Source organism: Staurois parvus, unplaced genomic scaffold (assembly GCF_062004578.1).
Source record: "Staurois parvus isolate SC_StPar_1 unplaced genomic scaffold, SC_StPar_1.0 ptg001037l, whole genome shotgun sequence".
Classification (NCBI taxonomy): Eukaryota; Metazoa; Chordata; class Amphibia; order Anura; family Ranidae; genus Staurois; species Staurois parvus.
This window is the reverse complement of record NW_028318833.1, coordinates 362244-385902: the sequence shown is the minus strand read 5'-3', so window position 1 is coordinate 385902 and position 23659 is coordinate 362244. Positions and strand designations below refer to the sequence as shown.

Sequence of the window (23659 nt, the reverse complement as noted above, 5' to 3'; positions counted from 1 at the left end):
GCAGGAGGTTCACACCATTGGTCTAATCTATAGTCTTTTCTCCTCTGTAGGTTCAGAAAACCTAAAAGTAGTGATAACTGGTGTGGAGAATATACATTTGGAGAGACAGATTACAGCCTGGTGGATGACGGGGAGATACCAGGACTGTGAACACTTGACACTCAGCAAAGCAGAAATTAAATCTCTGACTGAACATAAAATAAACCCTCTATCAGTGGAGAGAAGAATGGCCAATAAACTCCGACACATCCACCACATCCTAAAGGAGGCTTCAGGTAACAGAGACATTCCACTATTTTTATTTTTTACTCTAATATAGAAATACATTGCTTTGTTATAAGTATTACAATGAGCGCAGATGAGTCCAAAAAACTGTTATAATATAAATTAGGTCTTATTATTATTATACAGGATTTATATAGTGGCAACAGTTTGCTCAGGGAGTAGGGAGTATGTACCAATGGAGGGGGATTATTCTCATAATTCAAATAAAGCCCCCTATCAGAGCAGCATAGAGACTACCGTAGCTCCGAAGCGGGCCTCTGCTTCTGAAAATGTCTTCCCCCTCATTACCTTTCCACAATGACTCATATTATTATTTTGTTTCTTTTGTTCTTGACAGAGAAATACAATAAACGGATATTAGAGGTAAGTGATGGACATGCAATGAAAATGTGTGACAAAGGGTGTGATTCCCCCATAACAAAGTTTAAAAGGATAAGTTCACCTTTTTGACATAAGGAAAAGGGGGTATTTATTTCAGATGATTGCAAAATGAGCAAACAGTGTGGCTAGGCAGTGGGGAAAGCGAATAGAATCCTAGGATGCATCACTAGAGGCATCACCAGCAGGAGGAAGGAGGTCCTGATTACTCTGTATAGATCTTTATATCACTGGAGGGGTCACCAGCAGGAGGAAGGAGGTCCTGATTCCTCTATATAGATCTTTATATCACTAGAGGCATCACCAGCAGGAGGAAGGAGGTCCCGATTCCTCTATATAGATCTTTATATCACTAGAGGGGTCACCAGCAGGAGAAGTAGGTCCTAATCCCTCTATATAGATCTTTATATCACTAGAGGCATCACCAGCAGGAGGAAGGAGGTCCCTATCCCTCTATATAGATCTTTATATCACTAGAGGGGTCACCAGCAGGAGAAGTAGGTCCTAATCCCTCTATATAGATCTTTATATCACTAGAGGGGTCACCAGCACGAGGAAGGAGGTCCTGATTCCTCTATATAGATATTTATATTAATAGAGGGGTCACCAGCAGGAGAAAGGAGGTCCCTATCCCTCTATATAGATCTTTATATCACTAGAGGGGTCACCAGCAGGAGGAAGGAGGTCCTGATTCCTCTGTATAGATCTTTATATCACTAGAGGGGTCACCAGCAGGAGGAAGGAGATCCTGATTCCCCTATATAGATCCTTATAACATTGGAGGGGTCACCGGCAGGAGGAAGGAGGTCCTGATTCCTCTATATAGATCCTATCACTAGAGGGGTCACCGGCAGGAGGAAGTAGGTCCCGATTCCTCTATATAGATCTTTATATCACTAGAGGGATCCCCAGCAGGAGGAAGAAGGTCCTGATCCCTCTATATAGATCTTTATATCACTAGAGGGGTCACCAGCAGGAGGAAGGAGGTCCTGATTCCTTTATATAGATCTTTAGTTGGACCTTATTTAGAATACTGTGTCCAGTTCTGTAGATCTTGATATTGATAAGATAGAACAAGTCCAGAGACAGGTAACAAAAATGGTGGAAGGTCTGGGGCAAAAAACATAGCGAGAGCGACTTCAGGAACTTCACATGTCCAGTCTGCAGGAAAGAAGGGAAAGGGGAGAGATGACTGAAACCTTTAAATACATCAAGGGAGTGAATAAAGTTCAGGAGGGCGGGATTTTCAACATGAAACCAAAATCAAGAACACGGGGACATGACCTTAAACTAACTGGAGGAAAGTTCAAAGCTAATCTCAGTAAGTACTATTTTACTGAAAGAGTAGTTGATGCTCGAAGTAAACTTCCAACAGAGATAGTGAGCCAGTCAACAGTAAATAATTTCAAAGATGCGTGGGACAAGCACAGATATATACTCTGATGAAAAAAGTTAACAAAAAAAAAACAAAAAAAGGGCAGACTCTATGGACCACTCAGTCTTTTTTCTGTCGTCACTTTTCTATGTTTCTACAAATAATAAATGCACATTGTTTTTGCAGGTAAAAAATGTGCATTTAATATTTGTCTGCAGAAGCCTGGAAAGCATTGCACCAGCGATCAATGGATCACTGGTGCCATGCAGGTCTCCTGCAGATATTCTGACTGGAAGCTTCAATGAACTATAATTTAAATAAAGGAATGCGCTAAAACCACAAACTATTCCTAATTTAGTGTAGAAACATTAGTGCAAAAGATATATATATCTATTCTCAATTAATATCAAAAAATATCAAAATTATGTGCAAAACTATTTTTTAGTGCATAAGTAATTTAAATAATTAAATTTGTGAATATAAAAAAATGTCCAATTCTGAATTTCTTCAAATGTCCAAACAAATCCTTTTCAAATTCAGGTGCTCTCAAAGAAATTGTGCCAAAATCCACCACCAAAATAAAGTTGGGTAACTCACCAGAGCTCCATGCTGATCAATCTCTAGATCAGCAAGAAATACTTTTTGCTCTGGGAGCAGATGCAATGAATCAACTTCTCAGGTGTGATGATCAATAGCTACACAATCATCCATAAGGTAGGTATCCACCACTCAATATAACGGTTCCAGGAGCATTATATCACTCTCTCTTTTTATATCTCTACACCGAGGTCATGTTTGGGAATGAAAGAGAAAATCATGGTGCAGCCAGTTTATAAAAGTATCCAACAATTTAATAAAGATTTACACTCACAAAAAGGGTGTCTTCACCGACACCAGTATAACAGCATAAAACAGCAAATGGTATAACAGTCTCCTGTTCCCCGCACACTCACTACAGCGCTCGTGACTCAATTTTCTCCACAGACGTCAGCATCCAGCAAGCCCTACTAGTTTCATCATGAATGACATCTTCAAGGGGCGGTCAATGAACTATCACAGAGCTCCACAGCACCATGGTAGTTCATTGAAAACTACAAGCTGACAGCCGCTAAGGCTGCTGGGAATTGTAGGCATTCATTCAAAGAACACTATTAAAATGAAAGATTACAATTAGCCTGGAATGGCAGGTAGCTAAGGGAAACACAGGAACAGTTTTTCAAATGGCATCTTCACACACATTCCTGTAGAGTTCTCTAGGTGCCCATGAGGCAGTCATAGCTGATTTAGCAGCAAAGTTCACAAAGCAATCCTTTAGATGCAAGAGCCCATTTAGGCAATAAATCCAGAGGTAGCAAGTAATCCCTTAGAGTCCATGATTTTGGCAGTAATCCATAAAAGACAGTAAGTCCATTATTGGTAGGTAAAAGTTCATGGAAGTTTTCAGGTTCCCAACCCCGACGGGGCCCCCAGATGAAGGTACAGACCGACAGAGTGACAGCTACATCTTGGCAGTCTTTCCCCAAATGGCCTCCTGGGACACCGAAGATCCCATATTTATATGACATGACCAACAGGGGGTGGTAACCTCCTGAGAGAGAGTGGGGAAAATCTAGCCAGCAGTTAACCCTTCCTTCTCGGAACCCTCAACCTGACAGGCCAACCTAAGGACACGGCAGACATATCTATATTTTACAGTTTAGTTGTAGAAATAACACAGTTGTCTTGCACAGCATAAAAAAGCCTTTGGAAGCTCTGAGGGTATCCCTGTCAAGGGATTCCAAGATCTATCAATTAAGTAGTCTCAGATGAGAACTAGTTGGGTCTTGCACCTGACCGCCCTCTCCCTTTATCTGGCCAAGGGGGTGTCGTGGTACTCACTAGTTTCATGGCTTGTAGCTGCTTTCAGGCCTTATGCTGGGCTGGCTTCTTCCCGTCTGACAGGATTATCCCCCCCTAGGAGACTGTAGACAGTAAAGATCCTTCTGTCCAGCAACCAGCCTGTAGAGAGGCTCTCCTCCCTGGGGCCCCATCCCCAGGTTCCACACTCCAGCCTCCTCTTATTATTATACAGTATTTATAAAGCGCCAATAGTTCACTCAGCGCTGTACATTACAAAGGGGGACAGAACATGTGACAGAATAACAATACAATGCAAAACATGAGGGGATCGAGGGCCCTGCTCTTTCGAGCTTACAATCTAGGAGGGAGGAGATGGTGGTACAGGAGGAGATAGCTGTGGGGGATGGAGTGGTAGGAAGAGTGGAGGAGGTCAGTCAAGTTAGCAGGGGGCGGGGTAGGCTTCCCTGAAGAGGTGGGTTTTCAGGGTGCGCCTAAAGGAGAGGAGAGTAGGTGATAATCTGATGGGTTGGGGCAGGGAGTTCCAGAGGATGGGTGACACCCTGGAGAAGTCCTGGAGGCGGGCATGGGAGGAGGAGACCAGGGAACTAGAGAGAAGGAGGTCTTGTGAGGAGCGGAGTGTGCGTGTTGGGTGGTACTTGGATATTAGGTCAGTGATGTAGTTCGGGGCAGTATGGTGGACAGCTTTGTACGTCAGTGTTAGGATTTTAAATTTGATCCGTTGCGCAATCGGAAGTCAGTGGAGGGATTGGCAGAGGGGGGTGGCGGAGATGGAGCGGTTGGAAAGGTGAATGAGTCTGGCAGCCGTATTCAGGATCGACTGAACCATGGACTTAGACCATCTTCCACCCGACTCCCCTGTTGCACAGGCTCTGTCATATTTAAAGGTTGCCCTTGGCCACCATGCCTGGCCTCCTGCCTGGGAATTGGCCAAGTTCCCCATATCCAAACGACTTGAGGCTGTAATTGGTGCTAAAGGGGCTTCAACAAAGTATTGAGCAAAGGCTGTGAAAACTTATGTACATGTGTTTTTTTTTCATTTTTTATTTTTAATAAATTGAAAAGTTTTCAAAATGAACTTCTTTCACATTGTCATTATGGGACATTGTTTGTAGAATGTTGAGGAAACAAATTAATTCAATCCATTTGGAATAAAGCTGTAACATAACAAAATGTGACAAAAGTTAAGCGCTGTTAGTAATTTCTGGATGCACTGTATCTATCCAAGACTACCCTTTCCAGAGGGTGTCAACACTGTTGTGACTTCATTGCTGCATGACTAGAGTTGTCACCCTGTTATAGGAAGTCTTACAGGGGGACTAAAAAAAACAAAAAGCAAACCTTCTTTGTTATTGCTACTAACAGACTGTATTTACATATATGTATGTGTGTTTGGTTTTTTTCCCCAAAAATTACACTTGTAGAAAACGTGTACTAATTTCTTTTATATCAGTACTGTGCCTTCTCACCAATTACATTTTTGTTTTTTGATCAGCTTTATCATGGATTTTCACGTGAGGTAAGTCTCTTTATTGTCTATGATACTACCACCTCTGTGCCTAATCCATTCTGATATTAATATAAATACAGTGATATGGAGCTGTATAGACATTTATAGATATCGGTCTGTGGTGGGAACAATATTAGTCCCAGGAAGAGTTCTACTCCAGACTAAGACCAAACTGATAAGTCCTGGTGATAGGACAATGTCCATTCTAGGTGGATGGAGGTCTTCATCCCAATGGGCTGTGGAGAGGGCAGAAGTAGCTGGCTCAGGCTCTCAGCGGCTCTGTGAGCCAGATGCTGGTCCAGAGATCTGGGTGGATCCCCACTTTAAAGTCAGGTTCCTTCCCCAGCCTGGACTGGCTGAGAGACATCAGCCTACAGTAAGCCTCAGCCCACTGTTGGCTAAAAATGGGACACAGGAGTGCAGAATGAACTGCTTCATCAAGGCAAACCATTTTATATCCCATTTCCAGGTTATTGAATCCTCACCCTGTCTTTTTCGGTTACTATGTCACTTCTTCAAATTACTTCTGTATTACTTTATCTGGTATGTTACATTATACCACTCTCTCTCATCTCTCTCTCTCTCTCTCTCTCTCTGCATATTATCCAAATGCTATGATATAGATAGATAGATACAGTTGTGTCCAAAATTATTCAACCCCCACTGAAATTGAGTGTTTTGGCCAGTTTGACATTGCTTTTGATCATTCAGTCATCTTGCTTACATTTACATTAAAGAGGCACTTGTAGGTCAGACAAATATAACATAACAGTTATAATGAAATAACCACAAATGTCTTTTCTGTGCTCACAGCATTATCAGTTTTATTCAACCCCCAAGTGACATTCAATCTTAGTACTTAGTACAGCATCCTTTTACAGTTATAACAGCTTTTAAACGTGAAGCATAGCTTGACACAAGTGTCTTGCAGCGATCTACGGGTATCTTCGCCCATTCTTCATGGGCAAAGGCCTCCAGTTCAGTCACATTCTTAGGCTTGCGCACTGCAACTGCTTTCTTTAAGTCCCACCAGAGGTTCTCAATCGGATTTAAGTCTGGTGACTGCGATGGCCACTCCAAAATGTTCCAGCCTTTCCTCTGCAACCATGCTCTAGTGGACTTGGAGGTATGCTTGGGATCATTGTCCTGTTGAAAGGTCCAACGTCTCCCAAGCCTCAGGTGTGTGACGGACTGCATCACGTTTCCATCCAATATCTCCTGGTACTGAAGAGAATTCATGGTACCTTGCACACGCTGAAGCTTCCCTGTACCTGCAGAAGCAAAACAGCCCCAAAGCATGATTGACCCTCCACCATGCTTCACAGTAGGCAAGGTGTTCTTTTCATCATAGGCCTTGTTCTTCCTCCTCCAAACATAGCGTTGATCCATGGGCCCAAACAGTTCTAATTTTGTTTCATCAGTCCACAGAACACTATCCCACAACTTTTGTGGTTTGTCCACATGGCTTTTGGCATACTGCAGTCGACTCTTCTTATTCTTTGGAGACAGCAAGGGGGTACGCCTGGGAGTTCTGGCACGGAGGCCTTCATTACGCAGTGTGCGTCTTATTGTCTGGGCTGAAACTTCTGTACCCACATCTGACAAATCTTTTCTCAGTTCCTCAGCAGTCACACGGGGACTTCTCTCCACTCTACGCTTCAGGTAGCGCACAGCAGTCAAAGTCAGCATCTTCTTTCTGCCACGACCAGGTAGCGTTTCAACAGTGCCCTTTGCCTTGAATTTGCGAATGATGCTTCCTAAGGTGTCTCTTGGTATGTTTAACATCTTTGCAATCTTCTTATAGCCATTGCCCTTCCTGTGAAGAGAAATCACCTCTTCTCTTGTCTTCCTGGACCATTCTCTTGCCTTCACCATGTTTGTAACCACACCAGTAAATGTCTAGAAGGAGCTGAGTATCACAGTCATTTTAAAGCTGCCTAATTGGTGCTTATTATGCTTGATTGCTGCTCGGTGACATCCACAGGTGTTTTCAATACCTGATGGAAAGCACCTGTATGAACCTCTGTTCTTCAGAGTGGTAGTCTTTAAGGGGTTGAATAATTGTGGCAATGAAGAAACCACATAAGAACCATTTACTACTGTATTACATAAACAATTGATGTCATTTTAGTTGCATTTGGGTAGTTACAACGTCCTTGTAGGATTTGATTCTGAATACAATTCCAAATGTACACTATAGTCCCTAAACCCCTTTACAGCATTGGGGGTTGAATAATTTTGGACACAACTGTAGATAGATAGATAGATAGATAGATAGATAATAGATAGATAGATAGATAGATAATAGATAGATAGATAGATAGATAGATGATAGATAGATAGATAGATAGATAGATAGATAATAGATAGATAGATAGATAGATAGATAGATAGATAGATAGATAATAGATAGATAGATAGATAGATAGATAGATAGATAGATAGATAGATGATAGATAGATAGATAGATAGATAGATAGATAGATAATAGATAGATAGATAGATAGATAGATAGATAGATAGATAGATAGATAATAGATAGATAGATAGATAGATAGATAGATAGATAGATAGATTTTTTTTTTAATTATTATTTATTTTTTGGGGTCCAGTGTCTGAAAGTGATGGTCCATTCTGTGCAACTCCCTGCACAATTTACCAGATTTGTAATGGTTCTAAGAGGGATCAGGAGACCGATAAGACTTCTGAGATATCCTGCTCAGAAGACTGGCACCCAGACCCCACACCAGACAAAGAATGGATGTGATGTGGGGATAGCCTGTAATGTTGTCGATCTACACTGTACCCTGCGTTTATGGAACCTTGCACATTGTTACATTGTCCTTCCAGTAGGGTGCTGTACAGGTCCAGGGCAGTGGACCCCAGCAAAGGGGATCCTCTAGGCTCCTAGGTAGTCTGTAGTGGTTGTTTTTTGGTGTGAGTGTGGTGTGTTTTTTTTTTTTTTACCCTGTGTCCAGGTGCCCCCCTCCCCGGGCAGTTGGTAGTAGTTCTAGTGTGTGTTTTAGTGCTCACTGAGGGAGCTGTGTGGGAAGGTGTCTGTGTCCCTGGGTATTAGTCCCTGGTTTATTGTGGCTGTCACATTGTCCCCTGTGGGTGAACTGTGATCAGATCCCTCTATACAGTTTCTAGGCTGCCCAAGATCCACACTGTGAAGTGGCTAAAGGGGAAGCCCAGGAGAATTGGTGCCGGGCTGCAGAGGCACAGCCCCCCAAGGATTGCATATTGCAGTGTAGCAAGGCAGAATCGCATCACAAAGGGGGGTGGAACCTGCTGGCTGCAGCTATTTTATTCCTACCCTTATGGCAGTCAGAAGCGGCTCGGCAAGCCTGGCAACAACAAATGGGTACCTTACAAGCTAACATAAAGAGAATCAGCAGCAGGAGCACAGGTGACTCCCTACAGAGAGCGCTCCATTACAATGGGAATCAATCCTTATCAGAGCCACTTGAACGTTCCCTGGGGTGGTGGGGGGAACTGACAGATAGTGGTCTTCTTCAAGGGCAACCAAGACACTAGTGCGGTAGAATCATGTCTTTTTGGCTGACCAGAGGATTGCTACCTAGCTCGGGTCCTTGTTTGTTGCATCGGCGGGCCAGATGTCTCTTAGAAGGCAGAGGGGCAGAGAAGCAGGAGAGCATCCAAAATACCGCTGTCAAGTACACAAGGTGCATGGGGGGGGCTCTTGTCCATATTGGGTGTGGTACTGACACAGCTCCAGTTGATCCACATTGACTCACAATTGATATGAGCCAAAAATATTTGGAATAAATATCCCCTGGTCCGGATGGGATACACCCACGGGGCCTTAAAGAATTGAGCTCTGTCATTTCAAAGGCATTGTTTCTAATTTTTAGGGACTCTTTAATGACTGGCATAGTACCACTGGATTGGTGTAAGGCCAATGTGGTGCCAATATTTAAAAAGGGGTCAAAATCTTTACCAAGTAATTATAGACCTGTTAGTGTAACTTCTATAGTTGGGAAGATCCTCGATGAGTTTTTGCTGGAAAAAATATTTTAAGCAACAGACAGCATGGATTCATGAAAGACAGAAGTTGTCAAACAAATCTGATTTCTTTTTATGAGGAAGTGAGCAAAACCTTGGACAGAGGGGTGGTGGTGGACGTGGTATACTTGGACAGAGGGGTGGAGGTGGAGGTGGACGTGGTATACGTGGATTTTGCAAAAGAGTTTCCCACACACGGCTAATGTGTAAGGTAAAGTCTATGGGCTTGGAAAAATCCGTAAGTAAATAGATAGAAAACTGATTAAAAGATTGTATTCAGAGAATAGTGGTTCATGATTCATACTCTGAATGGTCTAGGGTTGTTAGCGGTGTACCCCACGATTCAGTGTTATTAGTGGGGGACCCCAAGGTTCAGTGTTATTAGTGGGGTACCCCAAGGTTCAGTGGTGGGACCCTTACTTTTTAATATATTTATAAACAACATAGGGTCTGGGATTATAAATCCCATTTCAGTCTTTGCAGATGACACCAAGCTGTGCCGGGAATAATGTCCTTACAGGATGTCTCCAACTTACAAGCCGTTCTCAATGCTCTGTGTAATTGGGCAACTATGTGGCAAATGAGGTTTAATGTTGATAAATGTAAGGTTATGCACTTGGGGGCTAAGAATATGCATCATACATACTAGGGGAGTACAACTGGGGGGTCAATGGTGGAGAAGGATCTGGGGGGGGTCAATTGTAGTAAAGGATCTGGGGGTTCTGGTAGATCACAAGCTTAATGGCATGCAGTGCCAAGGTGCGGTTTCAGCGAGCAAAATCCTCTCTTGTATTAGGAGAGGTATAGACTCCAGAGAGAGAGATATCATATTACCCCCCCCCCCCCCCCCAGTACAAATCATTAGTAACACCTCATCTGGAATATGCAGTTCAGTTTTGGGCACCAATTCACAAAAAAAACATTGGGGGAATGGAGAAAGTACAGAAAAGGGCAACCAAATTGAAAAGAGGCATGGAGGAGCTCAGCATCACCATGAGACCAGTTCAGCTACTTCTGTGGATACATTTCAGAATTTAGGTGGAATTATTTCTGATGATTGATTGGGCCAACTTGGCCCCAGAGAACGTGATAATCTGAGCAAGTGTGAATATGTAATTGTCTCCTGCCAGCCTGTTGCAGAGTAGGATCCTTGGTCTCTGACTGAAAGCAGTGGTCTCTCTGCAGAGGCCCAACATGCCCCCTGTCGATCCTTAGCCAGTGCTGTCGAATCAGCAATTCTGCTTTACCTATTCTTTCTACAGCGATATTAATTCATTTTTTGTTTTGCTTTGTTTTTTTATTTCAGTTAAATGACTCACTTGGGATTGTCTCCAGATCAACAAATAGTGATTTTTCCTGGATAACGGAACTCCTTCATTCAGATAATTTCAAGGATCTTGGTTTAGATGTCAAACCATTTACTATCGACAATGGTCTATTCTACAGTGGGCTTTACTTCTTTGCTTTCTTGTACTTCATCAAGAAGAGAGGACAAATCGATGAGGCCGATGCAGAGGATATGCAGATGATACAAAAGTACAAAAGTCATTTTGGTAAGAGATATTATAATGTCCGTCTTTAATAAATGGATGTAAAATCTCTAATATTATTATTATTATTATACAGCGTTTATATAGTGCCAACAGTTTGCGCATTGCTTTATGACTTTAACATGTTGTCATTTTCAATATTTTTCATGTACATGTAAGATGGGTCCCTGAATGTTTTATCAATGTGACCAACACGTGTAGCTGGGTCCTAACTATAGGTCGTATACTTTCTCCACAGCAAGTGGCGCTCAGCTGCAGCTGCATTGCAGAGGGAGAGGAAGTTAAGAGGAACATACTCCTCTATGGTTTCCTGGGTCACTGGGAAAGCAGTCTTGGCTGCTGCCCCACTTGACTCTAGCGGCCATCTTGGGTTTGGCAGAGTCTATGTAAGATCCCGGCTCCCTGGCTTGGTGCACATTTTGTGAATGGATAGTGTAGGGACAGAGGGAAAATGATTAGTAGCTGAAAAAGGATCTGAACTGGAAGGGACAGGCAAGGGACACTCCATCCTACATTGGAATTCTCCCCATTGGGCTCAGACTGGCCAGGCCACATTCTGCCCTCGGAGACGGACACCGTAGGTGCATCTGAACCTGCTCCATCCAACAAGGTGCAAAGAACTATGTTTCCCAGTGTGGTACTTTCCCACTGGGCTGCTTGTATATTTGGGCCATTAATTTCATGCAAGCCATGTTAACTGCGACCGAACTGTGTATTTAAATCAACAGGCTGCCCTATGTATGCCTCTGGAAAAAGCCAAAAAAACATGCGCTCCCTCTACTCTGTATGATTGGGACCTGAAAGTGAAATTGGTGTGTTTTACACAGAGCAAAGAGGCTCCATTCACATCTGTGTGTCTGTTTCTGAACGCATGGCAATCTGCATGCTTTTCCATGTGTTTCAGAAATGCGCTGCAAATGTGCATCATGTTTGTGTTGTCATTACATGGCAGTGAACTTTGAAACTGGTTCTGAATAGAATGCCAACGTTGCAAAAAACCTAGCCTGAGAGCGCTACTTAGGGAATCGCTCACAGTCCAGTGCCGTGCAGAGATGTAACAGAGAGATGCCGACAGCGTCTGATTTAGAGGGTGGAATGTGGCCTGGCAGTCCGGTCCCAGAGAAGGGAGGCTTCCTTCCAGGATTGCAAGCCCTAGCCTGTGCCTGCTCACCTGGAACCTTTGCCTGCTGCTAGTCACGTTCCTTAACAGGTGTCTCTCCCTACACTAGCCACTTGCAATAAATGCATGCCAAAGCCCTGGGGCAGGGACTTATAAAGACCCTGATGACCCAATATGGCCACCAGGGGTCACATGGTTGCAGTGTACCTAACCAGAGCGCTGCTCCATTGATCCGTGAAACCATAAAGAAACTGTTTCCCTTGACTTCCTCTTCAGGCTGGCATACCACTCAGGTTGAGCACCACCTACAATAGAAACATCAGACTGCACCTGCCTATATTTGATTGTATTAAATGATGATGATCTCTACATGCAGGAGTGTAGCACACCTCCTAGGGAGCCGCTGGGGAAGGTGGCCTTATTCCTCCATTGGAGCACACACAGCCAGGCTCACTGCATTTCCTTCACTCTTCCACTGGCTCAAAGGAACAGTCTGGGGGTGCCTTTTCTAGGGTAGTATTAGAACATAGAACTTGGATGTGGTTAGGGAGCAAGGGATACCCCAGAACTGAACCCTCTGAGGACTCCTATCTTGCTGAACCGTACAAAAAAATGTCTCACACAATCTCGAATACTGATGCTGACTATGGATTCTCCCAGAGACCAAAAGCTACACACCATCACTCTTCATGGTGAGGGAAATGCAATCTCACACCACCATAGGACAGTTGCACACACACTTTCCCCCATCCTGGTTCTCTCCAGTGAGCTCTCTCCTGACCCAAATTGATTCCAGGACTAAGCATGCAAATAGGCCCCCCAGCTAAGCCTAGTTGGGACCTCAATGTCTTCACAAAGGCTTCCCTAGCGCTTCTACTCCAGGGCCAGAGCTCCTGCACAGAGTTCTCCTCCAGCAGAACTGAACCCATAAACCTTTTCCTCTGCCTCAGGCCTCAGATTATTTATGGGCTCTCCCACCATCAACTGGGCACACCTCTCCAGGGATTGGCTAGAGTTTCATTAAAAAAATCAGGTTACCCACTCTGTTCTTCCTCTCACTATAATTCTAGAATATAGTGGGGGGGAATCAGTTCAGCAGCCTGTTAGACACTGAGCAGGCCTAAACAATCAATCCCTGCTCCACTGATTAGAGGAGCTAGCTGAAATACCTAACAGCTTGCAGTACTCTAAGAGGGTGATACAGGAGGAAGAATGTAACTTTTTTTTTTTTAATTATTATTATTATTATTATTACTTTGTGTGTCTACAGGGAAGGATAATATGATCATAGTAATAGATAACATGGAGGACAGCAGTGATCAGCAGAAGAAACAAATATTGAAAAGTTATCCTGACATAGAAGATTTGTACCACAATATCTTTTTATTTAGTCATCAGGAAAAGTCATCAGAATATGAAACCTTTTTGTCCGCTCTGCTGAACATCAATATAACTCGTCCACAACAAGCTGGTAAGCCTAAAACTGTAAACGGTAACATTTTATCTCTTGCATTTTACATGGTTTCAGTTTATTGGGTGACATTTTTTTCACTTTCTTGATTGTGGTGTATTGTTGTTGTTTTTTTTTTTCATGGTTGGACTTTTGTCTTTTTTCAGCCAGACTAACTATGTACCCGATCTTCCTTCCGAGTTCACGGACTGCGGCTGCTTGCATGACCAAGCCGTGATGTCACTCCCGTGAGTCAGTGCCACAGTACAGTGCTCTGAAGGAACAGCATGGGCATGCCGTTCATGCAGAGCACATGAGCGAGTGAAGCATCTAGATCCCAAACAAGACTCGATCTCCTAAACCGTGGATGTTTTAGGTGATATTTATTTAATCTACAGTTAAGCTTTATTAGAAACTTACCTGTAGGTAAAAATCAAAACCGAGATCTTACTAGCACTTTAATATAAATATGATGAAAAACAAACTTGTGTTGTAATGGAGTAGGAGAGTGCAGACACTTACTTCTCAAGGGTAGCTCCTCAATTTAAGAATTTCTGTCTAAATTCAGGGATATTTGTTTTATGTCTATGGGTACTGTAACATACATGTAAGATTTGAGTAGATAAGATATGACAATGTAATCGTAGATGTAGTTTCGGTCCTTGTCATTAAGAAATATTCAGTCCTTGTCATTGGGGAAATGAGGTACTCAGAAATAGATGGCCATCAATTAGAGTCTGAAAAGCCTGGCTTCCTCTGGAAGTGACACCTTGGGGCTAATGGGGTTTTGTCACCTTCTGGGGAGACTGGTTTGAAGGAGGTGGCTGCAGACAGGTTGTCTGCCTGACATTGGAAGCTTTAAAGGGAATATACATACATCAAAGAAGTATGTTTCATCCCTCATAAAAGCTAAAATATTAGTTACAGAGAGATGAAAATACTTCCTTCCGATGGGGCACTCTGTAGGCTACATCGGCATGTAAAAACCATATTTGTGGCTTAGTTAGAAGGCCAGGAAAATGCAGGAAATGGTTAGGTGATGCTGGAGTGCGACAGTCGAACAGTGTTTGGTACTGTCGCGATCGGACTGATGCGCTGGTGTCGGAAATCCTATCCCCGACTTGGTGTTTCAAGCCGGTCTTGGTCCGATTGAAACTTGGGCAGGTCAGCACCCAGAACATCCTGTGGGCAGGTACAGGGGCAGCCCCCAGGGTCAATTGGCTGAAGACTAATGTCCCACCTACGTCCATTTCCCCATAAATTGAGTACCCAGGCATTGGGACATGGTAATTCGTATGGAGTTGGTTGATCGACCAACGGATTGCTGACTTTTCTGACTTGCTCCAGTCGCAGGGTAAATCCTGGTAAAGTTTTACGTCTTTTATTCCCTATTTATTTTATAGTGGATAGTCATTTGTGTGTCTTCTTGTATTTTTGTATTTCTGTAACTTTTTATATTTTGTACATATTTTATGCACTGCCCACTTTCGGGAAATTAAATCTTAAAATGAATTAGTGACTTCTGTGTATTTAAGCACGGGCTCATATCTCCGGAGAGATTAGATTGGAGAGATTAGATTGGAGAGATTAGATTGTATTGTATGTTAGTGCCTTTAAACGCTCGGTCAAGCTGATTGCCAATCTGTATGCAATTGCACTGTGTGTGGGCAGATTGCGTGCAGATTGTAAAGGTAACAGATCTGCCAGACAGAGATCTGTGTGTGTGGGGTGTCTCAGTAGACCGTTCTGCGAATAAACTGTTGGGTGGTGGCAGGCTACCTTTTGTGGTGTGTCTGGTGTGGGGGTGTGTGGACAGTGGAAGAGTGATTAACACCGGGGTTCTGGCTGGTAGGATAGCTGGAGGAATCCTAGAAGGGTGTGTCAATTGCTAGGCTGCTCCTCAACCCTAATTAGTGCACCAGATTGTATGTAAGATCGTATCTGCCAGTGTGTGGTCAGCCAGCTGGATTGGAGTGGAGTCTCCCTCTGGTGGTGGCCAAAAGGTAGTGCGGGCTGTGGAAGTACATCACGGCTGGTTTTCTATACGGTTTTATATATTCAAAGTTAAGTCCTCCTTATTCCCTCTTACCCCCAGTTACGGCCACACGTGCGCACCTCGGTTAGCTAGTCGCTGTGGGTGTGGTGTGTGGGGAATCCGTGACAGGTACCTTTTTTTGAGGTCATGTAACCCCCAAATCTGTCTTTCAGTATGTTTGGCCTAATGCCTCACCGTATAAAGTTTTTTTTTATTTTTTTCCTTAAGAAAATCATTTGTTTTGTGAATTTTTGTTCCTGTCTGAAATGAAGTCTTTATCACAAGCTACCAATCATCAGGCGGGAAATATGATTGTAGCACGCCCCCTAGAGAACCCCTTTTGAACTTAGTGCTATTCCCCCAGTAAAATCGCACACAGCATGTTCACTCATTCATTGGCTCAAAAGAACGTTTTAGGGGTGTCTTTTGAGGGTTTTATTGAAATGTTGAACTTGGATGAGGATCAGGAAGAGCATAGGATACTCAAAAAAAATTGGATAAATTTGAGGACTCCATAGCTAACAAAAAAATGTTCCACAGAATGTCTAATGCTGATGGCGACTGACTTTCCCAGACAGTAACTGACTCTCCAGCCCCTGGATCATATAATCTCAGAGCCAAAGGATCATCGGTTGCCTCCTTTTGATATCCACATGGCTCTTCTCATTGAGAGAGATACACCACCATAGGAAGGATGGGCACTCCTCCCCCAACTTCCCCCTGGCACTCTCTAGTGAGCTCTCTCCAGACCCAAGCTGATCTCAGGGCTAAGCTTGAAAATAGGTCCCCAAGCTAGGGCTTAGCTGGGCCTTTGGTGTCTACTAAATTGCACTTATCGCTCTCCTGCCCCAGTGGTAGAGCCCTCTGCACAGGGGTCTCCTCCAGCAGGACTGGACCCAGGCATACTCCCCTGCTACCTCAAGCCTCAGACTATTTATCGGCTTTCAAACCACCTACTGCGCATGCATTCCCAGGGATTGCCGGGAGTCCCATAAATATTCAGGCTTCAGGGGAAGTAATCAACACTGCAGCCTTGGAGACACTGAGCAGCCTTGGCCAATCAACCCCTGCTCCTCTTATTACAGAGGAGCTAGCTAAATTTTCCTCATCTACACTACACTAGGAAGGTCCTACATGACGTACAAGGGTCTCCTCATCATGATTGTACAGTATCTGTGTAGAATTGTCTTGGCAGTTTTATCTTGGATTGTGTATTCTGACATCATTATTTTGGTTCCACAGGAACACTGATGCCTATCCAGAGGAATTATATACCTCCCACGGTGCGTAAACTTCCGTCATGTATTAACTGTGTAAAACTCAGTTGTTAATTTACACCCAGTAGTAGTAGTCTCCATGTATCGCCTTGTACCCTCAGATATCTGTGATTTGATGATGGTTACCTGATGATTGCAGCATTTGCACAAATTTATCTCTTTAAATACAGTGCAAGTACAGAAAAAGACCAGTTGATTCAATGAGGACTACAGAACTCCACCTCTCTGTCTCTCTCTACATGCACACATTGAGTTCTTCCTAGTAAATAATCCTCCTGTCTTGACTCCCAAAAGCAGGCCCTCACACCGTGTTCAGATCAATTGTTGGACAATGGGGATGGTGCCTTTTCTGTTCTTTCCCCCCATTAGCATCTTGGGTCCACGTGGCTCCTTGTGGGTTCTTGGTTGGATATTATGAACCCTTCATTTCTTTGTAAGTGGGCAAACGTACAAATCTGCAGGGTAATTATTCCCACTGTACATCAATGTAACAAAAAAATAAAATTAATTTGAATCAATCCATTTTTTGCTGTCGTTCTTGCTGTAGCACGTCCTACAGCACGAATGGAAAAAAATAATATAGAGCCCCCCGAAAAAAAAATAGTGTGAGGTCCTGCAGGAAATCCATACCATACCCTTAATCCAGGCATGCAATCTGGCTGGTCATTAATGGGAGAGGAGGTTTCACCATTGGTTAAGTACCTTGTCTCTCATGTTGATCATTTATTGACGTGTGTATGGCCACCATAAAAAGAGTTCTGTTCTTTATGAAGACTTTACAGCAGTACAAAACCAGGACATAGAGAATAACATTTTTTCCAAATATCTGAACTGTTTTTTTTTTTTTTTTTTACATTTCCAGCAAGAAAATGAAAAAGTTAAACCAGCAATACCATCCAGACAGAAATTTGCTGCTGTTACCCCGGAACTTCGGTATTCTATGAATTACCGGAAGCTTGGCACGTGTATTGTTATAAACAACAAGACGTTTGATAAAAGCACAGGTAATGATGTCATTCCTTTCATTTGTCACCTAGAACTCTGAGATCTGCTCATAATTGTCTTTTATACAACAGAAACCTTTCACACACACTCTCCTTTAACTATATTTAGTCATTTATATACAAATAAGTGATAAAACCAATTGTATTTGTACAGAGAGAAATGATAATATACATGTAATTGTGCTTAAAGTGATTATAAAGGCAGGTTTCTTAAATTTTTTTTTTAAACGAACATGTTATACTTACCTGCTCTGTAATGGTTTTGCAGCCTCAATCCTACTTTTTTCAAGTCCCCCGCTGAGGCTCCTGGTTCCTCCATCCTGCCAAGTGTTCATAGCTAGCAGATTGCTATGGGAGCACCCAAGCAGGCTCATTCCTCCCCGCTCCCCTGACACCAATGATGGGGCATTATTCCTTCCACTGACACCAATGATGAGGCACTATTCATCCTCCTAAACAAATATCTATATATCTTGCGAGCCAAACTATATCTACCAAATAACCACCTTAAAGCACAAATCTGAACAAAATTGTCCTTACTTCTAATGGATCGCAAACATCCAACACATAACTACCACTGTGTGTACATATTATTTCACCAAAGTGTGTTGCGCTCCTTAATATTTTATAATATCTCTTTAGTACTTATAACCCCCTATTTATACCCTTAAAATTAATAATCATATATAAAGAAGTGATCTAATTACAAAAAAAGAAATTGAACGTATGTTATCATGCCGTTAACCAAAATTGAGTATTCATATATAATAACTTAATATCCAAGAAATTAATTCTGATGATAAAACCTCAATAATTCATAATAATAATACATACCAGTGATTATTAAAACTAATTATTATTAAACCAATTGCACATCATTATTAATAAAAAATATAAATCTCAAAAATAATTGTGAATAATCACTCATTTATAATTAGTGTTATATAAAAAAAAAAATGTCCCATTAATCATAAAAATAGTGACTCTGTGCTTTATTTAATCTTCAATCCGTGACTTTTTGTGAATCCTCCAATTAGTGCAGATGTAAGCTCACCTCCTTAGTTATTATTATATATGAATACTCAATTTTGGTTAACGGCATGATAACATACGTTCAGTTTCTTTTTTTGTAACTATTCATCCTCCTACTGGCATTTTCTGTTCCAACTGGTCTCCAGTCCAGCCCTCCTAAAGTCTGAAAGACTAAACCAGCCCTTTGTTTAGAAAGTCTGGAGACCCGTGATCTACAGTACATACACTCGCGTACAGGGGCGGACTGACCATTCGAGCACTCGGGCACTGCCCGGGGTCAGTAGGGGGCCCCATGAGATGCCCTGGTACCTTTCATAGGCTTTTTTGGGTGTAGTTTGAGTGTGGGCAAGGACACAGTGGCCCCATGATCCCCTATTGCCCGGGGGCCCCATGAGTTGTCAGTCCGCCCCTGCTCGCGTATAAGTGTGCTGTTATCCAGCACCCAGAGTATCCAGCGATATTGCAGAGACCGGCTGCCACTGCTTCAGAAGCCGAACCAGCATGTGTTCCACTGATGTTGCATACGCTCACCGGCCACTTTATTAGGGCCACCTTTTCAAATGCTTTGTAACACAAATTGCTAATCAGCCAATCACATGACAGCAGCTCAATGCATTTAGGCATCTAGACATGGTGAAAATGACTTGCTGAAGTTCAAACCGAGCATCAGAATGGCGAAAAAATGGGATTTAAGTGACTTTGAACGTGGCATGGTTGTTGGTGCCATACAGGCAGGTCTGAGTATTTAAAAAACTGCTGATCTACTGGGATTTTCAGGCATAACCATCTCTAGGGTTTACAGAGAATGGTCTGAAAAAGAGAAAATATCCAGAGAGCGGCAGTTGTGTGAAGGAAAATGCCTTGTTGATGTCAGAGGAGAATGGGCAGGCTGGTTGCTGTGACATTCAGATGGTAGGGTCAGAATTTGGTGTAAATATGAAAGCATGGATCCATCCTGCCTTGTATCAGTGGTTGAGGCTGGTGGTGTAATGGTGTGGGGGAGCTTTTCTCCACACTAGCAAGGTCAACCTAATGTGGCCAGTGAGGGTATATATTCATAAAATATATTGCCAAAAGTATGTGAATGCCCAACCATTACACCTATTTTATGGTCACAACTATGTGAACCCCCCTCCAAGTAATGGAGTTCAGGTGTTCCCAATGAAGAACACTGTTTAAGGAGAAGTATGGCGTATACGTGCTTGTTGTATGTTAGGAGGAGCCCATCTGGATCTCAAACTGTTCTACAGATTTTGGTAGAAATGGAATTTAATAAACTCACAAGATACTTCAGAATCTATATCTGGTTACTAATCTATCCTGAGTGCACTGTGGTTACTTTTATTGAGCTGAGTGCAGCCTACATTGCTGTGACACACACATACATAGACAGATATAGACATAGATAATATTGTGGCAGAGGGTCTTCCAGGGAGCCTGGAAAAGTCATGTTTGGGATTTACACATCCCCAAGGCATCTTTCACATATCTTCTTTTGAAACCTCTAATCCACTCTGGGTTTTGCACTACACCCTGTCAGGCAATTTAGGCTCATCTGAACACAGTTAGTGCTCTGCAGGCTGGGGGAGCAGACAGGTCACATCTGTTGGAACTGCTTGTATAGTGTGTAGCCAGCATTACAGTTTGGCCATTTCCTTTAGAAACCAAAATCATACAGTATGAGGTCAAACCTAAAAGCTTCCAAATGATATGCAATTAGACAATCCCTTGTACTACATAGAAAATTGTATTTGTAGACAACCTGTTAGGATTGTTGTTTGTGTAATAAAAGCTGAGACATATCTAGGTTTTCTTTTTTTGAGCCTTTTTGTTTTCCCTCTGAAGCATTGTACACCGCCTGTATATAGCACAGATAAAATCACCACGGTAGTCACCACATCCCCAGACTGGTATCTCAGCCTAAGAAGGGTGCCTGCCCCTAGGGAGCATTCTACTTTACCTGCAACCATCTCGCATATGGTGGAGGATGCGGGCAGTTTTAGCAAAAAGCATTTTAAGTGGCCTGTACCTGGAGTGTCTGGAAATGGAGAAGATTATAAAACAGTAGATGAAGTCTAACACAACAGCTAGTAAACTCTGCACAACAGGACGTTTTCCAGGCTCCCTGCAAGATCCTATGTGCAGCATTATTATTGTATTTATTTTTTTAGTATATAGTTCTCTTATGAAAATATAGTTATTTTATGATGTATATCTTCATACTGCTCAACTTTTTTGAGATGGGAACGAGGGACACCTATTAGCAAATGTATGTAGTTATAGGACACACCCCCTGCCACGCCTCCTTAAAGGAGAATTGTACATAAAATGGATTAAACACCACAAGTACTTTTTCTTTACAACTTCTCCTTTAGGCTTTTGAAGTTTACAAATGCAACCACTGAGAAACCGGATTAAAGGTTTAGCACTGTTAGACACTTTTTGAAAGATATATAGTGCATTTTATATACGAGGGACAAATGGGAAAGAAAGCGAGAGAGGGGCTTTGTTCCAAATCAGGGACAGCCCATCAAAATCAGGGACAGTTGGGAGGCATGTATCTCCCACATGTTACATCAATGTCTTCTGCTTTATTGTTCTCATTGAATCTCCCACATATAACATCTATGTCTTCAACTTTATTGTTCTCATTACATCTCCCACATGTTACATTATTATTTATTATTATTATTATTATTATACAGGATTTATATAGCGCCAACAGTTTGCTCAGCACTTTACAATATAATGGGAGACAATACAGCAACAATACAGTTCAATACAATAGGGATTTGAGGGTGCTGCTCCTTGGAGCTTACAATCTAGGAGGGAGGGGCTGGTGGTACAAAAGGTAGTAACTATAGGGGATGGACTGGTTGGAAGAGTAGAAGATTCCAGTATTAGCTGAGGGCAGGATAGGCTTCCCTGAAGAGAGAGGTTTTCAGAGATCGCCTAAAAGTGAGCAGAGTAGGCGATAGTCTAATAAATTGGGGTAGAGAGTTCCAGAGGATGGGGGAAGCTCTGGAGAAGTCCGGGAGACGAGCATGGGAGGAAGAGACAAGGGAGCTAGAGAGTAGGAGGTCTTGCGAGGAGCGGAGAGTACGGTTTGGGTGATATTTAGAGATAAGATCGGTTATGTAATTTGGGGCAGAGTTATAAATGACTTTATATGTTATTGTTAGTGCTTTGAATTTTATCTGTTGGGCAACGGGAAGCCAGTGGAGGGATTGGCAGAGAAGGATGGAGGACACTGAGTGGAGACCAGTGGAGGGATTGGCAGAGAAGGATGGAGGACACTGATTGGAGGCCAGTGGAGGGATTGGCAGAGAAGGATGGCAGATACAGAACGGTTAGTGAGGTGGATGAGTTTGGCCGCAGCATTCATGATAGACTGAAGAGGGGATAGCCTGCGATGAGCTCGGACAATGAGGAGGGAGTTACAATAGTCAAGGCGAGATATAACAAGGGAGTGAATAAGTTGCTTAGTGGTTTCCGAGGTTAGGAACGGGTGTATCTTGGAGAAGTTGCGGAGATGAAGTCTACATGATTTGGACAGTGATTGGATTTGGGGCTAAAAGGACAGATGGGAGTCTAGGATTACACCGAGTACCCTGGCATGAGGGGAGAAACTGATGATTGTGTTATTGATCTTGATGGAGAAGTCAGGGGAGGGGGCACGGGCTGGGGGGAATACTAGGAGCTCAGTTTTGGAAAGATTGAGTTTGAGGAAGTGGAGTGACATCCATGCCGATATGTCATTTGTAGGTTTGTGATGCGAGAGGAGACTGAAGGGGTGAGGTGAGGGGTAAAAAGATAGATTTGTGTGTCATCCGCATAGAGATGGTACTTAAAGCCATGGGAGTTTATCAAGTGACCAAGGGAGGAGGTGTAGATGGAGAAGAGAAGGGGTCCAAGGACAGAACCAAGGACATCTGTGTCTTCTACTTTATTGTTCTCATTGCATCTCCCTCATGTTACATCTGTGTCTTCTGATTTATGGCTCTATCAGATTTGCCTGTTCGGGAAGGGACAGACAAGGACGCTGAGGATCTGTGCAAATGTTTTGGAGATCTGGGATTTGAAGTGAATCGTTATAATGATCGGAGCTGTAATCAAATGCGAGGGTTACTGCAGGACGGTGAGTATATACAGCATAATACAGGGCTGGCTCTGTGTTTAGTACAGTTAACTATAGTAGGGCAGATTTTTATGTAGAAAAAAAAATTCATCCACCAAGAAGTTATTTTCTGAACTAGGAATCGGGGGCTGTTACTGTTGTGATGAAGGGCCTGGTGCTTTGAGGGTTATGTTTCAGCATTAGGTTTGATGTTTGTCAGAGGGAGTTGATTGATACATTTTAGGGGTTACAGAGGGAAATCTCTTGATAGACTGATTCTTTTGCAAGGAGGGATAAACAGGCTGATAGAGGGGGACAGGGAACTGTCCATTAAGCTGATATTGGCAGCCATACTGATATGTCAGAATACGCTTTAAAGAACAGATTGGTGGCTCAGAGTGGATTTATCTTTCCTTAAAGTAGAACTATAGGCAAAACTTTTTTTTTCATTTTAGAGTAATTTATTTTTTGCCATCTGTTTCCCGTTGGGGAGATTCCCCTTCACTTCCTGTCGCAAAACAAGAAGTGATAGGAAATCCCTGCAAATTAAGTGAATTCCTTGGGCCCCCCCAGGCTACCAGAACTAGTGTCACCATTTCCCCTCCTATTACTTTTCTGGGGACAGCCCAAAATTTGGGGTGTT

The 23659-nt window shown here is 42.8% G+C and overlaps 1 protein-coding gene across 1 annotated transcript in view; it reads left to right on the top strand.

Annotated features, from left to right (window-relative positions):
* LOC149441000 (uncharacterized) overlaps positions 1–23659 on the top strand; it is a 56355-nt gene that overhangs the window by 14571 nt on the left and 18125 nt on the right. Inside the window, exons 3-10 of the mRNA XM_089657873.1 lie at positions 51–275; positions 623–648; positions 5391–5414; positions 10738–10984; positions 13372–13572; positions 16829–16869; positions 17726–17867; positions 22909–23037. Of these exons, the coding sequence (XP_089513999.1) occupies positions 51–275; positions 623–648; positions 5391–5414; positions 10738–10984; positions 13372–13572; positions 16829–16869; positions 17726–17867; positions 22909–23037 (1035 nt within the window). The remainder of the gene's footprint in view (positions 1–50; positions 276–622; positions 649–5390; positions 5415–10737; positions 10985–13371; positions 13573–16828; positions 16870–17725; positions 17868–22908; positions 23038–23659) is intronic.